The 19,273-nt window shown below is 35.7% G+C and overlaps 1 protein-coding gene across 1 annotated transcript; it reads right to left on the bottom strand.

Annotated features, from left to right (window-relative positions):
- On the bottom strand, positions 688-19,067 carry LOC109843758 (probable phospholipid hydroperoxide glutathione peroxidase). Its single transcript, XM_020412750.1, has 6 exons — positions 18,724-19,067; positions 13,246-13,322; positions 13,055-13,116; positions 1,704-1,822; positions 1,133-1,300; positions 688-1,029 (listed from the first exon to the last, which is right to left on the bottom strand). Exons 1-6 carry the CDS (start codon positions 18,991-18,993, stop codon positions 1,000-1,002), a joined length of 726 nt encoding a protein of 241 aa, XP_020268339.1. The 5' UTR covers positions 18,994-19,067; the 3' UTR covers positions 688-999.

The raw sequence follows: 19,273 nt of genomic DNA, 5'->3' as shown, positions 1-19,273 counted from the left end.
CAATAAAAAAGTCCAGGGAAACTTCAATGCAAATCGGGTCCCACTTTCCAGTAACTTATTTTGCTTGGACCTAATTAAAATGTCTTTTTTCTTTTTAAATAAAAAAGGTATAATAATGGCCAAATATCACAAGACCCACCCTTTAACTTTGGAAGATTATCAGATGACCCCCTAGCACTTTCAAAATTTCAGAAAACCCTCCATGAGTATCGGGGTTATCTGAAGACCCCTTCTAACTTTGACATTTTATCAGAAAACCCTTCCTATTTTGATAAAGTTTCAAAAGTAAAGGGGGTTTTCCGATAACCCCTAAACTTAAGATGTCACTTCAACTTTTTAACCCCTTCCCATTTCCCAAAATTTTTGAGAAAACAAAGGAGAAGTGAATTGAAAGAAGTGAAATTTTTAATATCCCCCCCATCATTTCTACTTTCCACTATTCATTTTGCAAAACAACCAGAAAATACGTGTAAAGAAAGTGGATGATATACATCAGTTGTCACCTCAACTTTCTACATTTCACTTTCTAACCTCCAAACAGTATTTGAAAAAAAAAAACTTATGAGGAAAAGCACTTTCTCTCACTTTCTATTTTCCATTCCTTTCCCTGTTGCCAAACACCCCTTGTACTGAGCTAACAACCTTTGATATAACAGCACCAAGAGAGTTTTATCTCGAATTCCAGAATACAACATGAATCATTTTCTTGCATTCAGTTGTGTTTATAGGCATCCCACCACTCATCATTCATCAACCATACCGTTTCAAGATTCGTTCGAAAATATTTAAGTTTTGTGCCTTCTATCGAACTGCCTGATGCAAATGTTCTTATTTGTCATAACAAGGCACTAAACACAGCACCATTATCACTCAACTGTTAATATATTACACGATATATTCTCAACCAATACAACTGATAACATACCACAAAAAAACATCCATGGAGCACGCGTATGTACTGTGTGGTTCTATAGTTCGACATCGATAACGTATCAAATATTACGCTGACAGAAGCTTTTGGATATCCTTCTGCAATACAAGGAAACAAGCATGAATAATAAATTGTACAATGAGAAGCTTGCATTCATTTAAGTCATGTGTCCTGATGGTCATCTTAGATCACACTACGTACCTCGATCTGGAAAGGTGAAGTTGTCGGTGGGTACCTTTCGACAACCTTACCATTTTTGTCCACCAAGAACTTCTCGAAGTTCCACTTGATAATATCGCCTAAAAATCCTCCAGCACTTGACTTGAGAAACTGATATACCGCAGCAGTGTTTGGTCCATTCACATCAACCTGCAAGAAACAAAAAATAATTTTAGTATACAATCCCACGATCCAACACGGTGCAAAGGTAACAATTCTCTATAAAGGTTTTAGGTTGGTGGTAATGCATGTCAATGAAAGAGAGAGGATTTTTCGATATTTGTCCTCCAATTCTTAAGTTATTTTGAAATTAGTCCTCAAATCATTGAAATTGGTATTAGTTCTCCAATTCTCATAAGTTGTTTCAAATTAATCCCCAAATTATGAGAACCGGGGGACCTAATATTAATTTCTATGACTTAAGGGGCTCTTTTTAAAATAACTTAAGAATTGAGGACTTCGTAGCAATTTAAATGATTGAGGGTCTAATTTCAAAATATGAACGATTTAATGCCCCTACATCAAAAAACACAGAGAAAATAGGATGGAGTACCTTGTCAAAAATTGGGAATTCAGCTTTGAATCTCGTACAAGCAAACTGCTTTATATCTGTATTTGATCCAGGCTCTTGTCCTCCAAACTGATTGCAGGGAAAAGCCAAGATCTCAAAGCCTGATGGAAACAGATCAGTTTGATAATAAGGCTAACGGCTTATTTGTCATGTGTTGAGAAACCCCAAGCTAAAAAAGATGTGTGCAAGTATGCACCCAAGACTATCTTAATAGCACAGATTTTACTCGTGTAACAGGGTACAAGAAAGAAATCACCAATAGTATCCTAACCTTTTCAGTCAAGTGCAGGAAGTCATTAATCACAAAGTTGCATCAATACGGATGTAGGATACAGATACAATAAGAAGGACATGAAAACAAAAGTAATGCAAACTAGGGTACTAAATACATTGTGGACACAATGTGCACGTGTATCTGCATGTGTATATGTGCGCGCGCATGTACACGGGCATCTACACGACCGAATGCTTGCATGCCTCTATGTGTGCGCCTACACAAGTAGATGCACGCATGCATACACTTGTGTGAGGGTGCCATTAACATATTAATGTTAAAAATGTTTAAATAAAAAATATATCCTGACATCATAAAGTAATTTACCAAAGTTAATAATTGTCTAATGATAACCATCCTTAATACAGGATATAACTACGCATTAGCATATGAAAAATCATTAATTAATTTTGTGATTTTGTGATAATATACTTTAACATGTTATCATCGTTGAGAGAAAAAAATAAAGGGAGAATTGTGTCAAGGCCCAAAAAGTAAAACCTTCGTGTGCTGCAGCCCCTCCATTTTTTTCCATGTGGTTCAGCCCAAAGAAATGTCACATTATGTGCTGCAACCTTTTTTCATGTAATTATCATGCAACTAAGCACAAAGAGAGAGAAACAAACATAAAAGCCCAAAATGCCATCATTTCCTCCTCCCTCTTCGTTCTCTCCAGATCTATCACGTTAGGTCCAGTTTGGTTCATGTTAAGTCTAATTTAATTCCTTTTAAGTCTAACTTAAATCATATTACGTCTAATTCAACTTGAATTAGGTTCAAAAATAAGTTGAATAAGAGTTAACACGAATCATGTTAAGTCTAATTTAACATGTTTTAAGTCTAATTTTATGTTAAGTCCAATTTGATTCATATTAAGTCCAATTTGATTCATGTTAAGTCTAATTTAAATCATGTTATGTCTAATTCAATTTATTTTAAGTCTAAAATAAGTTGAATTAGACTTAACATGAATCATGTTAAGTCTATTTTAATTTATTTTAAGTCTAATTTCATGTTGAGTTTAATTTTGCTTCATGTTAAGTCCAATTTGATTCATGTTAAATCTAATTTAATTACTTTTAAGTCTAATTTTAATCCAGTTTAGTGTTAAGTCCAATTTAATTCATGTTAAGTCCAGTTTGGTTCATGTTAAGTCCAGTTTGGTTCGTGTTAAGTCCAGTTTAAATCATTTTAAGTCTAATTTAAATCGTTTTGAGTCTAATTTAAATCTTATTAAGTTTAATTAAATTATTTTAAGTCTAATTTAAATTAGACTTAACATGAAATTAGACTTTAAAAAAAAAACTTAACATGGATTATATGTTAAGTCCAATTCGGTTCATGTTAAGTCCAATTTAAATCATGTTAAGTCCAATTCCGTTTATGTTAAATCATGTTAAGTCAAATTTGGTTCATGTTAAGTCCAATTCGGTTTATATTAAGTCTAATTTAAATCATGTTAAGTCTAATTTAACTTGTTTTAAACCTAATTTCATATTAAATCTAATTTAGTTGATGTTAAATCTAATTTAATTTCTTTTAAGTCTAATTTAAATCATGTTATGTCTAATTCAACTTGTTTCAAGTCTAAAAACAAGTTGAATTAGAATTAACATGAATTACATTAAGTCTAATTCAACTTGTTTTAAGTCTAATTTCATATTAAATCCAATTTGATTCATATTAAGTCTAATTTGGTTCATGTTAAGTCTAATTCGATTCATGTTAAGTCTAATTTAATTCTTTTTAAGTCTAATTTATATCATGTAATGTCTAATTTAACTTATTTTAAGTCTAAAAACAAGTTGAATTAATCATGTTAAGTCTATTTCAACTTATTTTAAGTCTAATTTCATGTTAAGTCAAATTTAATTCATGTTAAGTCTAATTTTAATCATGTTAAATTCCTTTTAAGTCTAATTTAAATCATGTTAAGTCTAATTCGACTTTTTTTAAGTCCAATTTCATGTTAAGTCCAATTAAATTAGACTTAAAACAAGTGAATTAGACATAAACATGATTTAAATTAGACTTAAAAGGAATTAAATTAGACTTAACATGAATTAAATTGGACTTAACATGAAATTAGACTTATAACAAGTTGAATTAAACTTAACATGAATTAAATTAGACTTGAAAAATATCGAATTAGACATAACATGATTTAAATTAGATTTAAGTCTAATTTAAATCATGTTAAGTCTAATTCGACTTTTTTTAAGTCCAATTTCATGTTAAGTCCAATTAAATTAGACTTAAAACAAGTGAATTAGACATAAACATGATTTAAATTAGACTTAAAAGGAATTAAATTAGACTTAACATGAATTAAATTGGACTTAACATGACATTAGACTTATAACAAGTTGAATTAAACTTAACATGAATTAAATTAGACTTGAAAAATATCGAATTAGACATAACATGATTTAAATTAGATTTAAAATGAATTAAATTAAACTTAACATGAATTAAATTAGACTTAAAATAAGTTAAATTAAACTTAACATGAATTAAATTATACTTAAAACAAGTTGAATTAGACATAACATTATTTAAATTAGACTTAAAAGGAATTAAATAGAACTTACCATGAATTAAATTGGACTTAGCATGAAATTAGACTTAAAACAAATTAAATTAGACTTAACATGAATTAAATTAGACTTGAAACAAGTTGAATTAGACATAACATGATTTAAATTAGACTTAAAAAAGAATTAAATTAAACTTAACATGAATTAAATTGAACTTAACATAAAATTAGACTTTCATGTTAAGTCTAATTAAACTTGTTTTTAGACTTAACATGAAAGAATAGAGGAGATAAGGGTATTTTGGGGGGTTTTATTTTTTTTATTCTCACTTTATACTTAGTTGACAGGTAATAATTGCTAAAAAAGGGTTGTAGAACATAGATCTTAAATTTAAAGGGCTAAAACACATGTGAAAAAGTCAAAGGGGCTGCAGCACATGAAATTTTTACTTTTGGGGCATTGACACAATTTTCCCAAAAATAAACATTAATGCTAATGCATTTAAAAATTGCGAACTTGCAGACTGTTTGTTGTGTACTACATCATTGTAGCAAACTTTTTTGCAATTTTATAAAGTTCTATTTTTTTAAAAAAAATTTGTGATCCTCTTTCCAGAAAGTGTTTAAGACTAACGTATAAAAGATGTCATGTCATGCTATTCTGCATATAATTCTCACATTACTAACCAAATCAGTAGAGCCATGTAAGATTTGCTACTGTAAGATTTGCTACTGCTCATGCATTATGAGCAGTGTTTAAGACTAATGTATAAAAGATTTGCTACTGTAAGATTTGCTATTGTAAGATTTAATGACAGTAATTATGATATGTGGCATAAAAAATAGGATATGCTCTAATCCATGACAATATTGATGACGTAATCAAAACCACCGTTCTAACCCTTACTGATAAATCAACATCTGAAGAAAAGAAATGGTTTGAACAGTGAAAATCGAAAGATAAAAATGCGAAAAGCCTTATGCTCATGTTCATGGAAGATAATTTGATCAAAGTTTTTGAAACTCATAAGACTTCCATGGACATGTGGAATGCAATAAAAGAAAAATACGATACCGCCTCTGAAGTTAACATTCAACTACTCCTGCATAAGTTTAATTCTTGTCGTATGTAAGAGGGAGACAATGTTGTAGAGCATATAAATAAAATGATTGTTATGGCTAATGACTTATCCACTGCTGGGACCGAAATCCCAGAAAGAATGCAAGTGGCAACCATTTTGAACAATCTACCCTCTTCCCTTGCTGTGGTTGCCATCACATTGAGAATGAACCCTGCCATTAAGTCTGTCACTGATCTTCCTATGCACTAGCGATAAAACATGACTTAATAGCTAGTAGGAAAGAACCATAACTGAATATGGTACAACATGGGCTGAATTATGTCCGCTAGAGGTATAATACTAAAAACTATAAAAACTCTGGTCCTAGTAAACCACAATCGTGAGGACCGAAGTCACAGCGGTTCAAGAAAAAGAAAGTATCTCCGCGAAGTCTGCTACAATTGTGGAAAGTTCAGGCATTTCAAGCCCAATCGCCCACAAGGTGAAAAGCAAGAGAATAAGGAAGATTACAAGTATCCACAACAAGGGGGTACTAGCAAAAGAGAATTCGTCGGTGTGACGGAATACAATGCTGTGATGACGGATATTAGCGGTTGGTGGATCGACTCCGGTGCTTCTAGGCATATCGCAAAGGACAAAAATAGAGTCACAGAATTCACCGAGCTGAAGAAAGGAGAATAGAGAATCTATATAGGAAATAATACGTATCTCAATGTAGAATGTATTGATTCGTATAGATTGGATCTTGGGAACAACATTCTTGTCCTTAAAGATGTGTTCTATGCGCCTGGAATTCGGCGCAATCTGATCTTTGTTCCCAACTTGATGAAGAAAACACTGGAAGTTAGGTTCTATAATAATCGGGTTTCTATAGGCAAGAATAATAAAATGTATGCTATGGGAAAATATGTGTCCGAACATGAATTATGCATGCTTTCAGTAGTTTGTAATAATTCTGATAATGAAATTTCGAATTTGAATTACTTGTCCTGTTATTTTTCTAAGTCTGAATTGTGACATTCTAGACTAGGACATGCTAGTATTTCAAAAATAAAAAAATTATCAGAATAAACTTGCTTCCTGCACTATCTAATGTTCAATTGTCACCATGTGAACATTGTTTAACTGGTAAAATGATTAGAAAACCTTTCACTGGCGGACAAAGAGCCAATGAACTTTTAGGGTTGATACACTCGGATATTTGTGGTCCCCTAAGTGTCAAAACTCAAAGTAATAAAGAATATTTTATTACTTTTATAGATGATTATTCCAAGTTTACACATGTCTATCTTATATCCAGAAAATTAGAAGCTTTTGACTGCTTTAAGAGATATAAGACAGAAGTTAAAAACCAACTTGGATTGAAAATCAAAAAATTGAGAACTGATAGAGGTGGAGAATATAACTCTAAAGAATTTGAGAGTTATTGTATTTAGCATGGAATTAAAAAGCATACAACAATATCGTATATGCCACAACAGAATGGTGTTGCTGAAAGAAAAAACATAACATTGCTTAATGTAATTAGATGTATGTTGTCTCATTCTGATCTTTCTAAAACTTTTTAGAGAGACATTGTTAACTGCAAACTACATTCTAAATAGAATTCTCACCAAATCAGTTGTATCTACACCTTATGATTTATGGAATGGAGGAAACTTAATTTGAGTCATCTCAGGAAGTAGGGATCTATAGCCCATGTTCTCATTCCATGTCAACTTAGAGATAAGTTAGATTTTAAAATAATAAAGTGTAGATTCATAAGGTATTTAGAAAAGTCAAAATGTTATAAGTTCTACAATAAAGAAAAAGGAGTTATTGAAAGCAGAGATGCTACATTTCTAGAGAATCTAGAGAAAGAAGAACAAGTTCGAGAGGAAACAGAACCTCTAACTGTAATAGATGATGATTATTACAGTGTTGTTCCCACTAATGACCTTGATATTATGAATGAATCTAATCTTGAAAATGATGAAATACCTATAAAAAATAATATACCTACTCAACCGATTGTAGGCAACAAAAGGCTTCATGGATGAATGATTACTATTTGTATTCATGTGAGTCATCTTGTTTCTCGGTAGATACAAATATAGAAAAACAAGATCCCTTAACCTTTTATGATGCGATGAAATCGCATGAATCAACTTTATGGCTAGAATCTATGAAAGAATAACTTGATTCTATAAAAAAGAATAAGGTATGAGAGTTATGTGACCTACCAGAAAATAGAAAGGTCATAGAATGCAAATGAGTGCTCAAAAAGAAATATCGTGTTGATGGATCTATTGATAAATTCAAAGCACGGTTAGTTACCAAGTGTTACAACCAGAAGGCATAAATAGATTTTCAGGAGACATATTCTCCTGTAACTAAATTTGCATCAATTAGAATTTGGTTATTGTTGCATATCTTGATTTAGAATTATTCCAAATGGATGTTAAAACAGTATTCCTTAACAGAGAGTTCAAGGAAGTGATATATATGCAACAACCTGAAGCTTTTCAAGTGAAAGAACATGAACATAAAGTTTACAAATTAATAAAATCTCTATATGGTTTAAAACAGTCTTCTAGATAATAGTATCTCAAATTTCATGATACAGTCACTAAACTTGGTTTTATTCAAAATAAATTAGATAATTGTGTATATGTCTTGAAAAATAGGAGCAAATTTACTATATTATCCTTATATGTGGATGATATATTGCTCGTTGGAAATGACATAGAAATATAGAATAAAATCAAGACAGATCTCAGCGAAAAGTTTGAGATGAAAGACAGGGAAGTTGCATCATATATTCTTGAAATTTAAATAATTCGAGATAGAAAGTCTAGAATGCTAAGTTTAAACTAAGAAAAATATTTAAGATCAATTCTTAAATGGTTTGGAATGGAGAATTCCAATCCGGCGCCAACTCCGTTGGTTATGAGAAAGATATTATGTAAAGAGCAAAACCCTGGAGAGAGACATAAGCCATTAGATGTTCCTTATGCTCAAGCAATTAGTAGCTTGATGTATGCAATGTTGTACACCAGACCTAATATATCTTATGCTGTGAGTCTAGTCAGTCGATATCAAAATAATCCAGGTTCAGCACATTGGAAAGCTGTTAAAAAGATTATGAAGTATATCAGAGGTACATTAACTCATAGATTAGTTTATCAAGCTGATGTTTGGTGAAAAATTTGGAGTAAAAAGAATGAAAAAAAATTGACTTGTATTCTCTCGATCTCGATTACAATTTGGATTCCGATTATAAAAGAGAGGAGAATTGATCTGGATTCTCCCATTTGTTTAAGTCTGGGTTCTTTACGGTGGCAATGGAGTGCCTCCCTCGAATGCTCGCGTCGAGTTTGCTCTCCGTTGACGATCCGAACGTCTTGATTCATTAGAACGATATCTTCTCCTCACGATTTGACGCTGTAAAGAACTTGCAAAGCAAGTTTGAAACTCTTAATGAGTTGATAACTCTGAACGAGTTTGAAACTCTATGGAAGAGTTGATTTAACCGAAAATCGGTTATAAGCCAAGGATGAAGAAGCTCCTGTTGCCGATCTCCAAAGCTCCAGCCGAAGGATGAAGGATCTTATTTACTGCCAAGCCTCCAGGATCGAAAGACCAAAGAGGAGGCGCCCTTTGCTGCTCTTCAGATCCGAAAATGTTCAAGGATCCCAAGATAATCCGTCAGGCCCCCAAAAGCCCTGAACTCAGTTGAGTTTACTCGTTTTTATAGGGGTTTAAGAGGGTGTAATCGCCCCTTAAATCACTCCTAAGTAGGGTGTAACCGCTCCCAAATCGTGGGAAACGGTTTTGGAACCGTTCAGCTCATGTTGAATGAGTCAAACAACGCCCAAGTTGACGTTCAGGACCCTAACTCCGCGTTTTAGACCGGAGACGCGGAGTTGGGCACCCGCTGGATGTTGAAAAACGCGAAGGTGAAGCGTTTTAGACTGGAGACGCGGAGTTAGGCTCCCGTTGGATGTTAAAAAACGCGATGGCCGCCCGCGTTTTATTTGCTGAGGTTTAAAAACGTGGGGGTTGCCTGCGTCTCAAGAACTGAAACGCGAAGGTGAATTCTGTGTTTTAGAATGAGCTAATGACTTATAACTTCTTCTGTAGAGCGTTGTAAAGACCATTGTTGAGTGATCTTCGTCTTAGCTGTTCGAAAATATGAGAGTTGTCAGATTGTAACTCCCGATGTTGATTGTGAAGGCTGTTGAACTAGAGCTTTCATCGGTTATTGTGAAGGTCGTCAGATTGTAACCTTCATCGATCTACATGAAAGTCTTCAAATTATAGCTTTCTGGAAGTCGTCAGATTGTAACTTCCATCATCGGTGTTTGATGGGGGATCAACTATCTATTGTGATTTTTAGACAGCCTACAGCTGATTCGCTTGAACTCGGGGATTTCAGAGGTGATAAAGATGATGGAAGTCCACTTCGGGACACTTATTCATCTTCCGAGGAGTTGTTTCTTGGAGTAGCAAGAAACAAGGGTGTGTTGCTAGATATACGCAAGAAACTGAATATATAACTTGCAGTATGGTAACTACACATGCTGTCTGGATAAGACGATTTTTGATTGATCTTAATCTCAATTTGTTAGGACCTATTGATATTTATTATGATAATCAAGCAGTAATTAGCTTAATCAATAGTGGCGCGAATAGCTCCAAAGAAAAACATATTGAGATTTGGCATTACTATATTCGAGATATTGTAGAAAATGAAGAAATCAAAGTAACTTATATCCCTACTACAGATATGATTGCTGATCCTTTAACAAAAGGAATACCAGCGAAATCTTTTATCAAACATATAAGTTTGATGAGACTTAGAAATAAAGAAGTCGAGGAAAATTTTATTAATAATAAAATAATAGTTACTCTCTACGGATAGTGAGAGTAATGGTAAGGAGAAACATCTGATCTCACGGATGATGGGAGGCATATCACTTGGTTAATTTGGTCAAGTGGAAGATGTTACATTGACTCGGTCATGTGTGACCAAATCAACGATTCTCAGTAGAGAGAATTATGAAAAACATGAAAATGTGGAATGGTTGTTGAGAGAAAATATCTTAGGGGGCGGATCTGAGGGGTGAAGATAATGGGTTTAGCCCCTTTAAATGGAGGAGTAATTCTCCTTGCGAAATCACAAAAAAAACAGAGAAAACCCTCTTACTCATTACCGGAACCCCCCTCAAAATCCATCGCTCCTCTGTTTTCGATCAAATGATAAAAAATAACTGAACAAATATGCTTTCTTAGTTTCACAGTCTTTCTAATAATGTTGTTTAATCTGTTTCTTTGTAGATCTTGCATCCGAGCTTTTCAAATATTGGAGGAAATCAAAAAAATCAATGGCTTTTCGAAATATACTAAATTGGAAACCTAGTGGGCATGACTCTAATACTTAACATAGATTCCAATTATCCATAGCACCGAGTCTGGGAACACATCTTGAGAATTGTTAGTTTATTTGCATGTATCAGTGATTGTTTCAATTCTAATTAAAAGGAAATAAAAACTATGTTTCTTGTTATTGTTCTAATCTAGTTTTTTTACGCATGCATGCGAATTTTTTTGGATAATTATATTTTAGTCCCTTATATCATTAATATTTGGAAAACAACCCCTCAAATCATTGAAATTGCTATCATGTCCCCAACTCTTGTGAGTTGTTTCAAATTAATCTATCAGGTTTTCTACCATTTGATTTCAGGGAAATATTCCTCTTAAGTTAACTTTTTGCCATGAAATACCAGCTATACCCTTATTTTTATCCATGCTCAGTTCAATGGAATTCATTAACAACACAACCAACTTAAAACCCATGCCCATTAAAACATCTATCTGCCCCAACGGTCAACTCTTCCCTCTAATCCATTCTACAAAGGCTCTCTCCTTTGTCAAATCTAACAGATACATATTTAGTGAGGGCACCCATGGTTAATTACTATCCACCCAGGCATAGCACATTGGGGGGAAAATCCAACGGAAGGAATAATTTGGACCGCCCTATAAGATTTGAAGGACCTAATAGCAAGTTTTACTGATTTGAGAGACTAATTTCAAATTATTAAAGATTTAAGGGACTAATATAAAAAACCCATTTTTATAAAAAACAGGGCACTAGCTATAAATTAAGAAGGTATTCGCCTGGCTACAATGTCTTCTCATTATAGTAATATAAGCCGTATTTTTTGCATGTGTGGTACACATGTAAAATATGGATGAGGTGCGAGGAAGAATGCCTTATATTTTGTAACTTGCCAAACAATAAGGTTATGAGATATTCTGCAAGCATTTGATTACATCTCTAGAACCACACAAGGTAGAAAAGCACATTGGTAATTGGAAATTTTTTACTTAGCGGGTCTTTCTACGAATTCGGTACGCAATTTGCCACTTAGCTATTTTGGATTCGATGGGGGAGGGGTTGGTTTCTTGAATATGCAAGTTTGGTAAGTGGTACGTTGTAAATTATTTTGGGTGCACTTACCATTTTTCAGTATGCAGTAAAAAACTAGAAACTAGAAAGCTGACTATACATTTCAATATTTTTTTTATATAAATACTTCAATGCTTCACTTTCAAAATTTCTGAATACATAAGACAAAAAACATATAAATCACAAATTAGAAACATATTAACCGCGCCCCCCCCCCCCACCACAAACACACACACACAACCCCGCCCCCCTAGCATTATGTGCATCTTCAGCTAATTCTGAATCCAAACAGTTTCATTTAAGCTCCTTCAATTTACTTGAGAAGTCATCCAAATTATCATTATTGGGACTAATGTCCCATCCTTTATAAGGACCTACTTTATAATTTCTCACAGAGTCCTGTCAAGAGTCGATGGATACTTATCTATCGTGAGTCATTAGTTAAGATTCTTAACATCTTTTTTATGTGAATACTCATAAATATGTTCCTTCATGCTTGTTTGTCTATTATGTGTGCAGTGTGGGCCTTGCTTCACTCATGCACATGCATTATATTGCACCTTGCGCATGTGCGCGCAAGGGAATTTTGCACCCAGCATACTTGTAAGCATTATGCCAATTTTGGAGAACCAATTTTTGTACCAAAGGGAAATCAGTTCACAAATATTTCACACCCGATGGTTCGAGGGGGTCCCCAGAATTAGACAACTATGGTTTGTATTATATGCGGAGTTTGGTGGAATTGTTAAGAATACCAATGAAAATCTTCTTCTTAACAACGTATTTGACTATGTAAATACGCGCACGCGCGCGCATAGACATATTAAAATGAAATGCATAAATTGAGATTAAACGATGAAAACAATTCTCAACATCCTAATGTGTATGCCGATTCAGGCCATGCACCCAAAAAGATAATTAAAGCACAACAGACAAACAGGGAATGGAAAAATTAAAAGCCTGCTAAAAAATTATTCCACATACCTTGTGTCTTATATTTCTCATAAATGTGAGAAAGTTCTGTATAGTTCGATGTCGTCAACCCACTATAGTTCAAAATCAAGTTGTCCAATTAGTACCGACGCAAAATCATAACAAAATAAATAAAAACATAAACTACTCCACCATAATGAAAAAAGTATAGTGGCAACATCAAAAGGGGGAGGGATGAGTACCATCTCGAAGCAACATTGACAATTAACAGAACCTTTCCCTTGAATTTGCTGAGAGGGACATCCTTGCCATCAATATCCTGCACCAAAATAGTATTACTACACAAGCTCGTTCATTTAGAATTGATTTATACTAGCACTCACCAGAGAGCAGCATCAAATTGTATTAGGAAAGAATCTCATATAGAACACAAGTTGTTATTGTTGGGATAATTAAACACAAAAAACAGAAAATAGAGAAACAATCACAAACACACAATATTTACGTGGTTCGATCAAATTGATCTACGTCCACGGCAAGAGAGGAGTTTCACTATATTCAATCTCTCAATACAACGCACATACAAAATTTGAGAGGACTCTGTTTTGTGTAGCTCTCCTCTAACTCGTTGTAAACCCACTGAGAGTTTAAGAGAGAAAGAGAGATATAGAGAATCCAACAAGGGTCACCTCAATTTGACCTTTCTCTACCTGAAGTGAGGGCGACATCAATTTCAAGTGGCTGATGTTTCTTTGGCTCAAATCAAAGCAGCCGTAATTGTTGAAAAACTTGAGAAAGAATTGAAGTGAGGGCGATTGACAGTGAGGGCGATTGACAACGACCTCCCCTCCCCCCCTGAAGTCAAGTTTTGTGTTCTCCCTTTCAAAACAAATGAGTCCCAACCATTTGGCCAAATTTAAGCCAATATCAATAATCTCCACATTAGATTGAATTCTCAGATATCAATAACTAGTGAATTTCACCCGTTTTGCAAACAATACCCCAAACGGGGCCACCAAACAAGTGCGAATGCCTCCCAAATTCAAGCAGTGCTTGAACTTGAAGGCCGGGATCGGTTTGGTCAACATGTCAGTTGGGTTGTCTGCAGTACCCATCTTCTTCATCGTGATGTTTTTTTCAGCAGTTGCCTCACAAATAAAATGATATCTGACATCAATATGCTTTGTCCTCTCATGATGTGCTAAGTTTTTGCTTAGATGTATTACGTTCTGATTGTCACAAAATACAACTGAACTAGCCTCCTGCTGAAGCTGAAGTCCAAGCTCCCTTACGAGATTTCTCAATCATATAGCCTCTTTTACCGCTTTTGCTGCTACCATGTATTCTGCCTCTGTAGTAGACAAAGCAACTGTCGACTGTAGAGTCGATCTCCAACTAATAGATGAGTCAGAAAGAGTAAAAAGATAACCAGTCAAAAATCTTCTTTTATCGAGATCACCTGCATAGTCAGAATCCACAAAACCTACAATTGAGGTTCCCAAAGTACTGCTATCAAAAAGTAAACCCAAATCTGAGGTACCCCTGAGATACCGAATGATCCACTTCACTGCTTCCTAGTGTGTCTTCCCTGGTTGAGCCATATATCTACTCACTACACTGACTGCCTGGGTAATGTCTGGACGAGTGCAAATCATAACATACATAATGCTACCAACTACATTAGAGTATGGAATTCGGGACATCTCATTCTTCTTGTTCTCACTTGTAGGTGAATCTGAAGCCGAGAGCCTAAAGTGAGGAGCCAAAGGAGTCGTAACGGGTTTGGCCCTCTTCATTCCAAAGCGTTCAAGCACCTTTTCAATACAACTCTTCTGTGAGAGATATAATGTTCCATCTTTCCTATCCCTCCTGATCTCCATATCTAAAATCTTCTTTGTTGCACCAAGATCTTTCATCTCAAACTCATAACTGAGTTGTTTCTTCAAAATAAGAATTTGCGACATGTTCTTAGCAGCAATAAACATGTCATCGACATACAATAGAAGATAAATAAAAGAATCATCCCCTAGATGCATCTAGGACACACAACTATCATAAGTACATCTTGAGTACCCATGACTAAGCATAAAATTATCAAACCTCTTGTACCACTGTCTGGGAGATTGTTTTAGGCCATACAAAGATTTTTTTAATCTGCAAACTTGATCTTCTTTACCTTCTACGAAGTATCCCTCTGGCTGAGACATGTAGATAGTCTCCTCAAGTTCGCCATGCAAAAATACAGTCTTCACATCAAGCTGCTCAAGCTCCAGATCAAATAAAGCAACCATGACAAGCAATACACGGATGGAGATATGCTTCACAACCGGAGAAAACACTTCATCATAGTCAATTCCCTCCTTTTGTCTATAACCCTTAGCCACCAACCGTGCTTTGAATCTAGCATCTTCAACCCCTGAGATCCCTTCTTTCTTCTTGAAAATCCACTTGCATCCACCGTGCTTTGAATCTAGCATCTTCAACCCCTGAGATCCCTTCTTTCTTCTTGAAAATCCACTTGCATCTAATTTCCCTTTTACCCTTAGGTAATTGCACCAAATCCAAGTCTGGTTCTTGTAAAGTGACTCGAGTTCTTCTGTCATAGTCGTGGCCCAACATCCAGATTCTTCGCATGAGACAGCTTCAGTAAAGTTTGATGGCTCTTGAATATACATCTCTTCAGCTGTCGTGAGAGCATATACCACTAATTCAGCATGCGCATATCTTTGAGGAGGTCTGATCTGTCTCCTCTCTCTGCCAGTGGCTATGGAATAAGGTTCTTCAATCTTAGCATCATCATCATCTGAGCTCGAATCATGTTGTTCTTCTATAATTGTAGGAGCAATTTTTATAGACGACTTTTGAGAAGTCTCCCTCGAGCTCCACATGAAGCTCTACCTTATCCATGGTCTTCTCTACATTTCCTGTAGACTCAACAGAAACTTTCCCATGATCAAGCATATATCTTTCATTAAAAGTAACATATATACTAATAATGAATTTAGGAGAATCAGGTTCAAGACTCCACAAACGATAGCCTTTAACGCCATCAGCATAACCAATAAATATGCATTTCTCAGCTCTAGGCTCAAGCTTACCCTCTTTAACATGATAGTAAGCGGGACATCCAAATACCTTTAAATTTAAATAGTCATTTGGTTTATCTGACCATACCTCATTTGGAGTCTTGTGTTCAATGACGGTAAAAGGAGACTGGTTCACCAAGTAACAAGTTGTGTTAACAGCTTCAGCCCAGAAGTCTTTATCCAACCCAAAGTTTAAGAGCATACACCTAGCTCTCTCCGTCAACGTTCTATTCATGCGTTCTGTCACCCCGTTTTGCTGAGAAGTGTGCCTGACCGTGCGATGTCGTACAATCCCAGAATTTGAGCAGAACTGATTGAACTCACCACTACAGAACTCTAGGCCATTATCTGTTCGGAGACGTTTAATCTTCTTTTCAGTTTGATTCTCAAGAAGTGGACAAGTACTTTCCACTTCTTGAAAGTTTCGAACACCTCGCTTTTGCGCCTAAGAAAGTAAACCCAAATTTTCCTGGAAAAATCATCAATAAACGTCAGAAAATAAAGAGCACCATCTTTGGATGGAACCTGAGCAGGTCCCCACAAATCTGAATGGATGTAGTCGAAAGTGTCCTTCGTTGTATGTGAGCCAGTCGAGAAGCTGACCAGAGTTTGTCTCCTAAACACACAATGCTCACAAAAATCCAGTGATCACCACAGAGTAAGCCATGTTTACTCAAAATAGTCATCCTCTTCTCACTCATGTGGCCTAAGCGCATGTGTCACAACTGAGTAGTGTCCCTATCAGCATCAGAGGACATGCCTGCAGAGCCTGTCATCGTACTGCTTTGGAGAACATAAAGACTGTTCACCTTACTACCTTTCATCACAACCAATGAACCCTTAGTAACTCTAAGAGCTCCACCTCCACCAGTATAAGAACACCCAATAGAATCCAAAGAACTCAAAGAAATCAGATTTTTCAAGTCCGGGATGTGTTTCACATCTGATAAAGTTCTCACTATCTCATCGTGACACCGGATGCGAACTGTACCAATGCTAACTGTCTTGCAAACTACATTCTTGCCCATCAAAACTGATCCACCACTTATAGATCTGTAAGTAGTGAACCAATATTTATTTGGGCACATATGATAAGACGCACCCGTATCCAAGATCCATTCTCTATCGGAACGGTCATCCAAGGGACACTGTAAGAACCGTCTCAGCAACAACGACAGTATCAATCTTTACCGTATTAGCTGAATCTGAGGTTTCACCACGCTGGTTGTCTTTTTCTTCTTTAGAGCATAACATTCTGACTTGTAACGCCATTTCTTGTGACAGTAGAAACACTCCACATGTTTCTTATTTTGGGCTGACCTGGACTTTGAACAATTTTTGGATTGCTCTTTATCACCCTCTCCAGTCTTCGTTCTACCTCTGGCTAGCAAACCATCAGCCTGCCTATCGGTACCTCTCCCATTCAACTTTGTTCTTAACTCAGCAGAATTCAAAGAGGCCTTCACATCCTCAAGACTTATGGATTCTCTTCCACACAACAATGAGTTAACAAAGTTTTCATAAGAGTCGGGCAAGGAACACAACACAATGAGAGCCTGGTCTTCATCATCAAGTTTTAAATCCAGGTTTTTCATATCCATGATAATTTTATTAAATTCATCAATGTGTTCCTGAATGGGTGTACCTTCCTTCATCTTTAATGTGTATAGCCGTTGCTTCAGGTATAATCTCGTAGTTATTTCGCACTTGTTAGGTGGCCCCGTTTGGGGCATTGTTTGCAATTTGCAAGACGGGTAAAATTCATTAGTTATTGATGTTTGAGAATTCAATCAAATGTGGAGATTGTTGATATTGGCTTGAATTTGGTCAAATGGCTAGGACCCATTTGTTTTGAAAGGGAGAACACAAAACTTGACTTGAGGGGTCGTTGTCAATCAACCTCACTGTCAATCGACCTCATTTCAATTCTCTCTCAAGTTTTTCCAACAATTACGGCTGATCTGATTTGAGCCAAAGAAACATCAGCTGCTTGAAATTGATGTCGCCCTCACTTTAGGTAGAGAAAGGTCAAATTGAGGTGGCCCCTGTTGGATTCTCTATATCTCTCATTCTCTATTAAACTCTCAGTGGGTTTACAACGAGTTAGAGGAGAGCTACACAAAACAGAGTCCTCTCATCAGTTATCACTAAGCCTGCTATCAACCTATCAATGGTTAGCTACACTAGCGGCTCTGAAAACCAACTTCCTACCAACTAAATCTTCGATGTCACTGCATTCCTAGAGAATATGGGAAAATGGTAGATAAATTTCTCCTGTGAACATCATGCACAAAGTAATATAGCACATCTTTGGCTTCTCAGCCGATTAAAATTATCGATAGCATCACAAGTGGTGTAGAACTTTTTGATGGTTTGGTGATTGAATGCAATTCTCATTAACAGAAGAAACAAATGTGATAGTGTGCAGTTTTGGCAACGTGCTGGCTCGTTTGTAAAGGAAGCAAAGACCATGTTTTCGATTCAAAGAGTTAGAGCGAAGAAGATATCTTTTACTATCAGTTGATCTCAGGCTCCGACCTTTTCTCAAAAACAAAGCCCAGCAATGGAAATTCTTCAACTTCTCAGAATAAAAACCAAATCTTTCCTACCCAAACATGGAGCAAATTTCAATACCTTAACAGTGAAATCGTGGATACTCTTCTCAGTGGCAGCAGTTGCAGAGACGAAGCCAGCCCTCCTCTCGTTCCTCGACACAGAATCCTGAGATCTCGAGAACCCATGATTCAAAAAGAGAGATTTCGGGAGCCCAGTTGAGAATTTTGATGAGAGATGGAGGAAACTAAAGGGGAGAGATTTTGGGGCTCTTGCACGAGAGAGGTTGTGAGCGGAGGAAGAAGAAGCTGAGGAGGAGGAGAAGGGGGAGAAGGACACTGTAGAAGCCATTGGATTGGTCCTCAGCTGTGAATCTCTGAGTGTGCTAAGATTGAGAGAGAATTTTTTTTTGAGTTCTGATTTTTGTTTGCTCTCCACTTGTATGCCCTCCAAACCTATTTAATTTACAAATCTATATCTTTTAAATACAAGTATTTCCTATTTTACCCTTATATTTTTTTGACATTGCCTCAAGTCTAAGGGTGTGTTTGGATTTCAATGGGGTTAAGGGAAGTTAAGGGAAACTAGGTGAGAGAATGGAAGGGAAGGGAATGGAGTTCCCTTCCCCTTG

The sequence above is a fragment of the Asparagus officinalis genome, chromosome 1 (assembly GCF_001876935.1).
Source record: "Asparagus officinalis chromosome 1, Aspof.V1, whole genome shotgun sequence".
Classification (NCBI taxonomy): Eukaryota; Viridiplantae; Streptophyta; class Magnoliopsida; order Asparagales; family Asparagaceae; genus Asparagus; species Asparagus officinalis.
The sequence above is the reverse complement of the archived record's forward strand: the minus strand, read 5'-3'. Positions and strand labels throughout refer to the sequence as shown.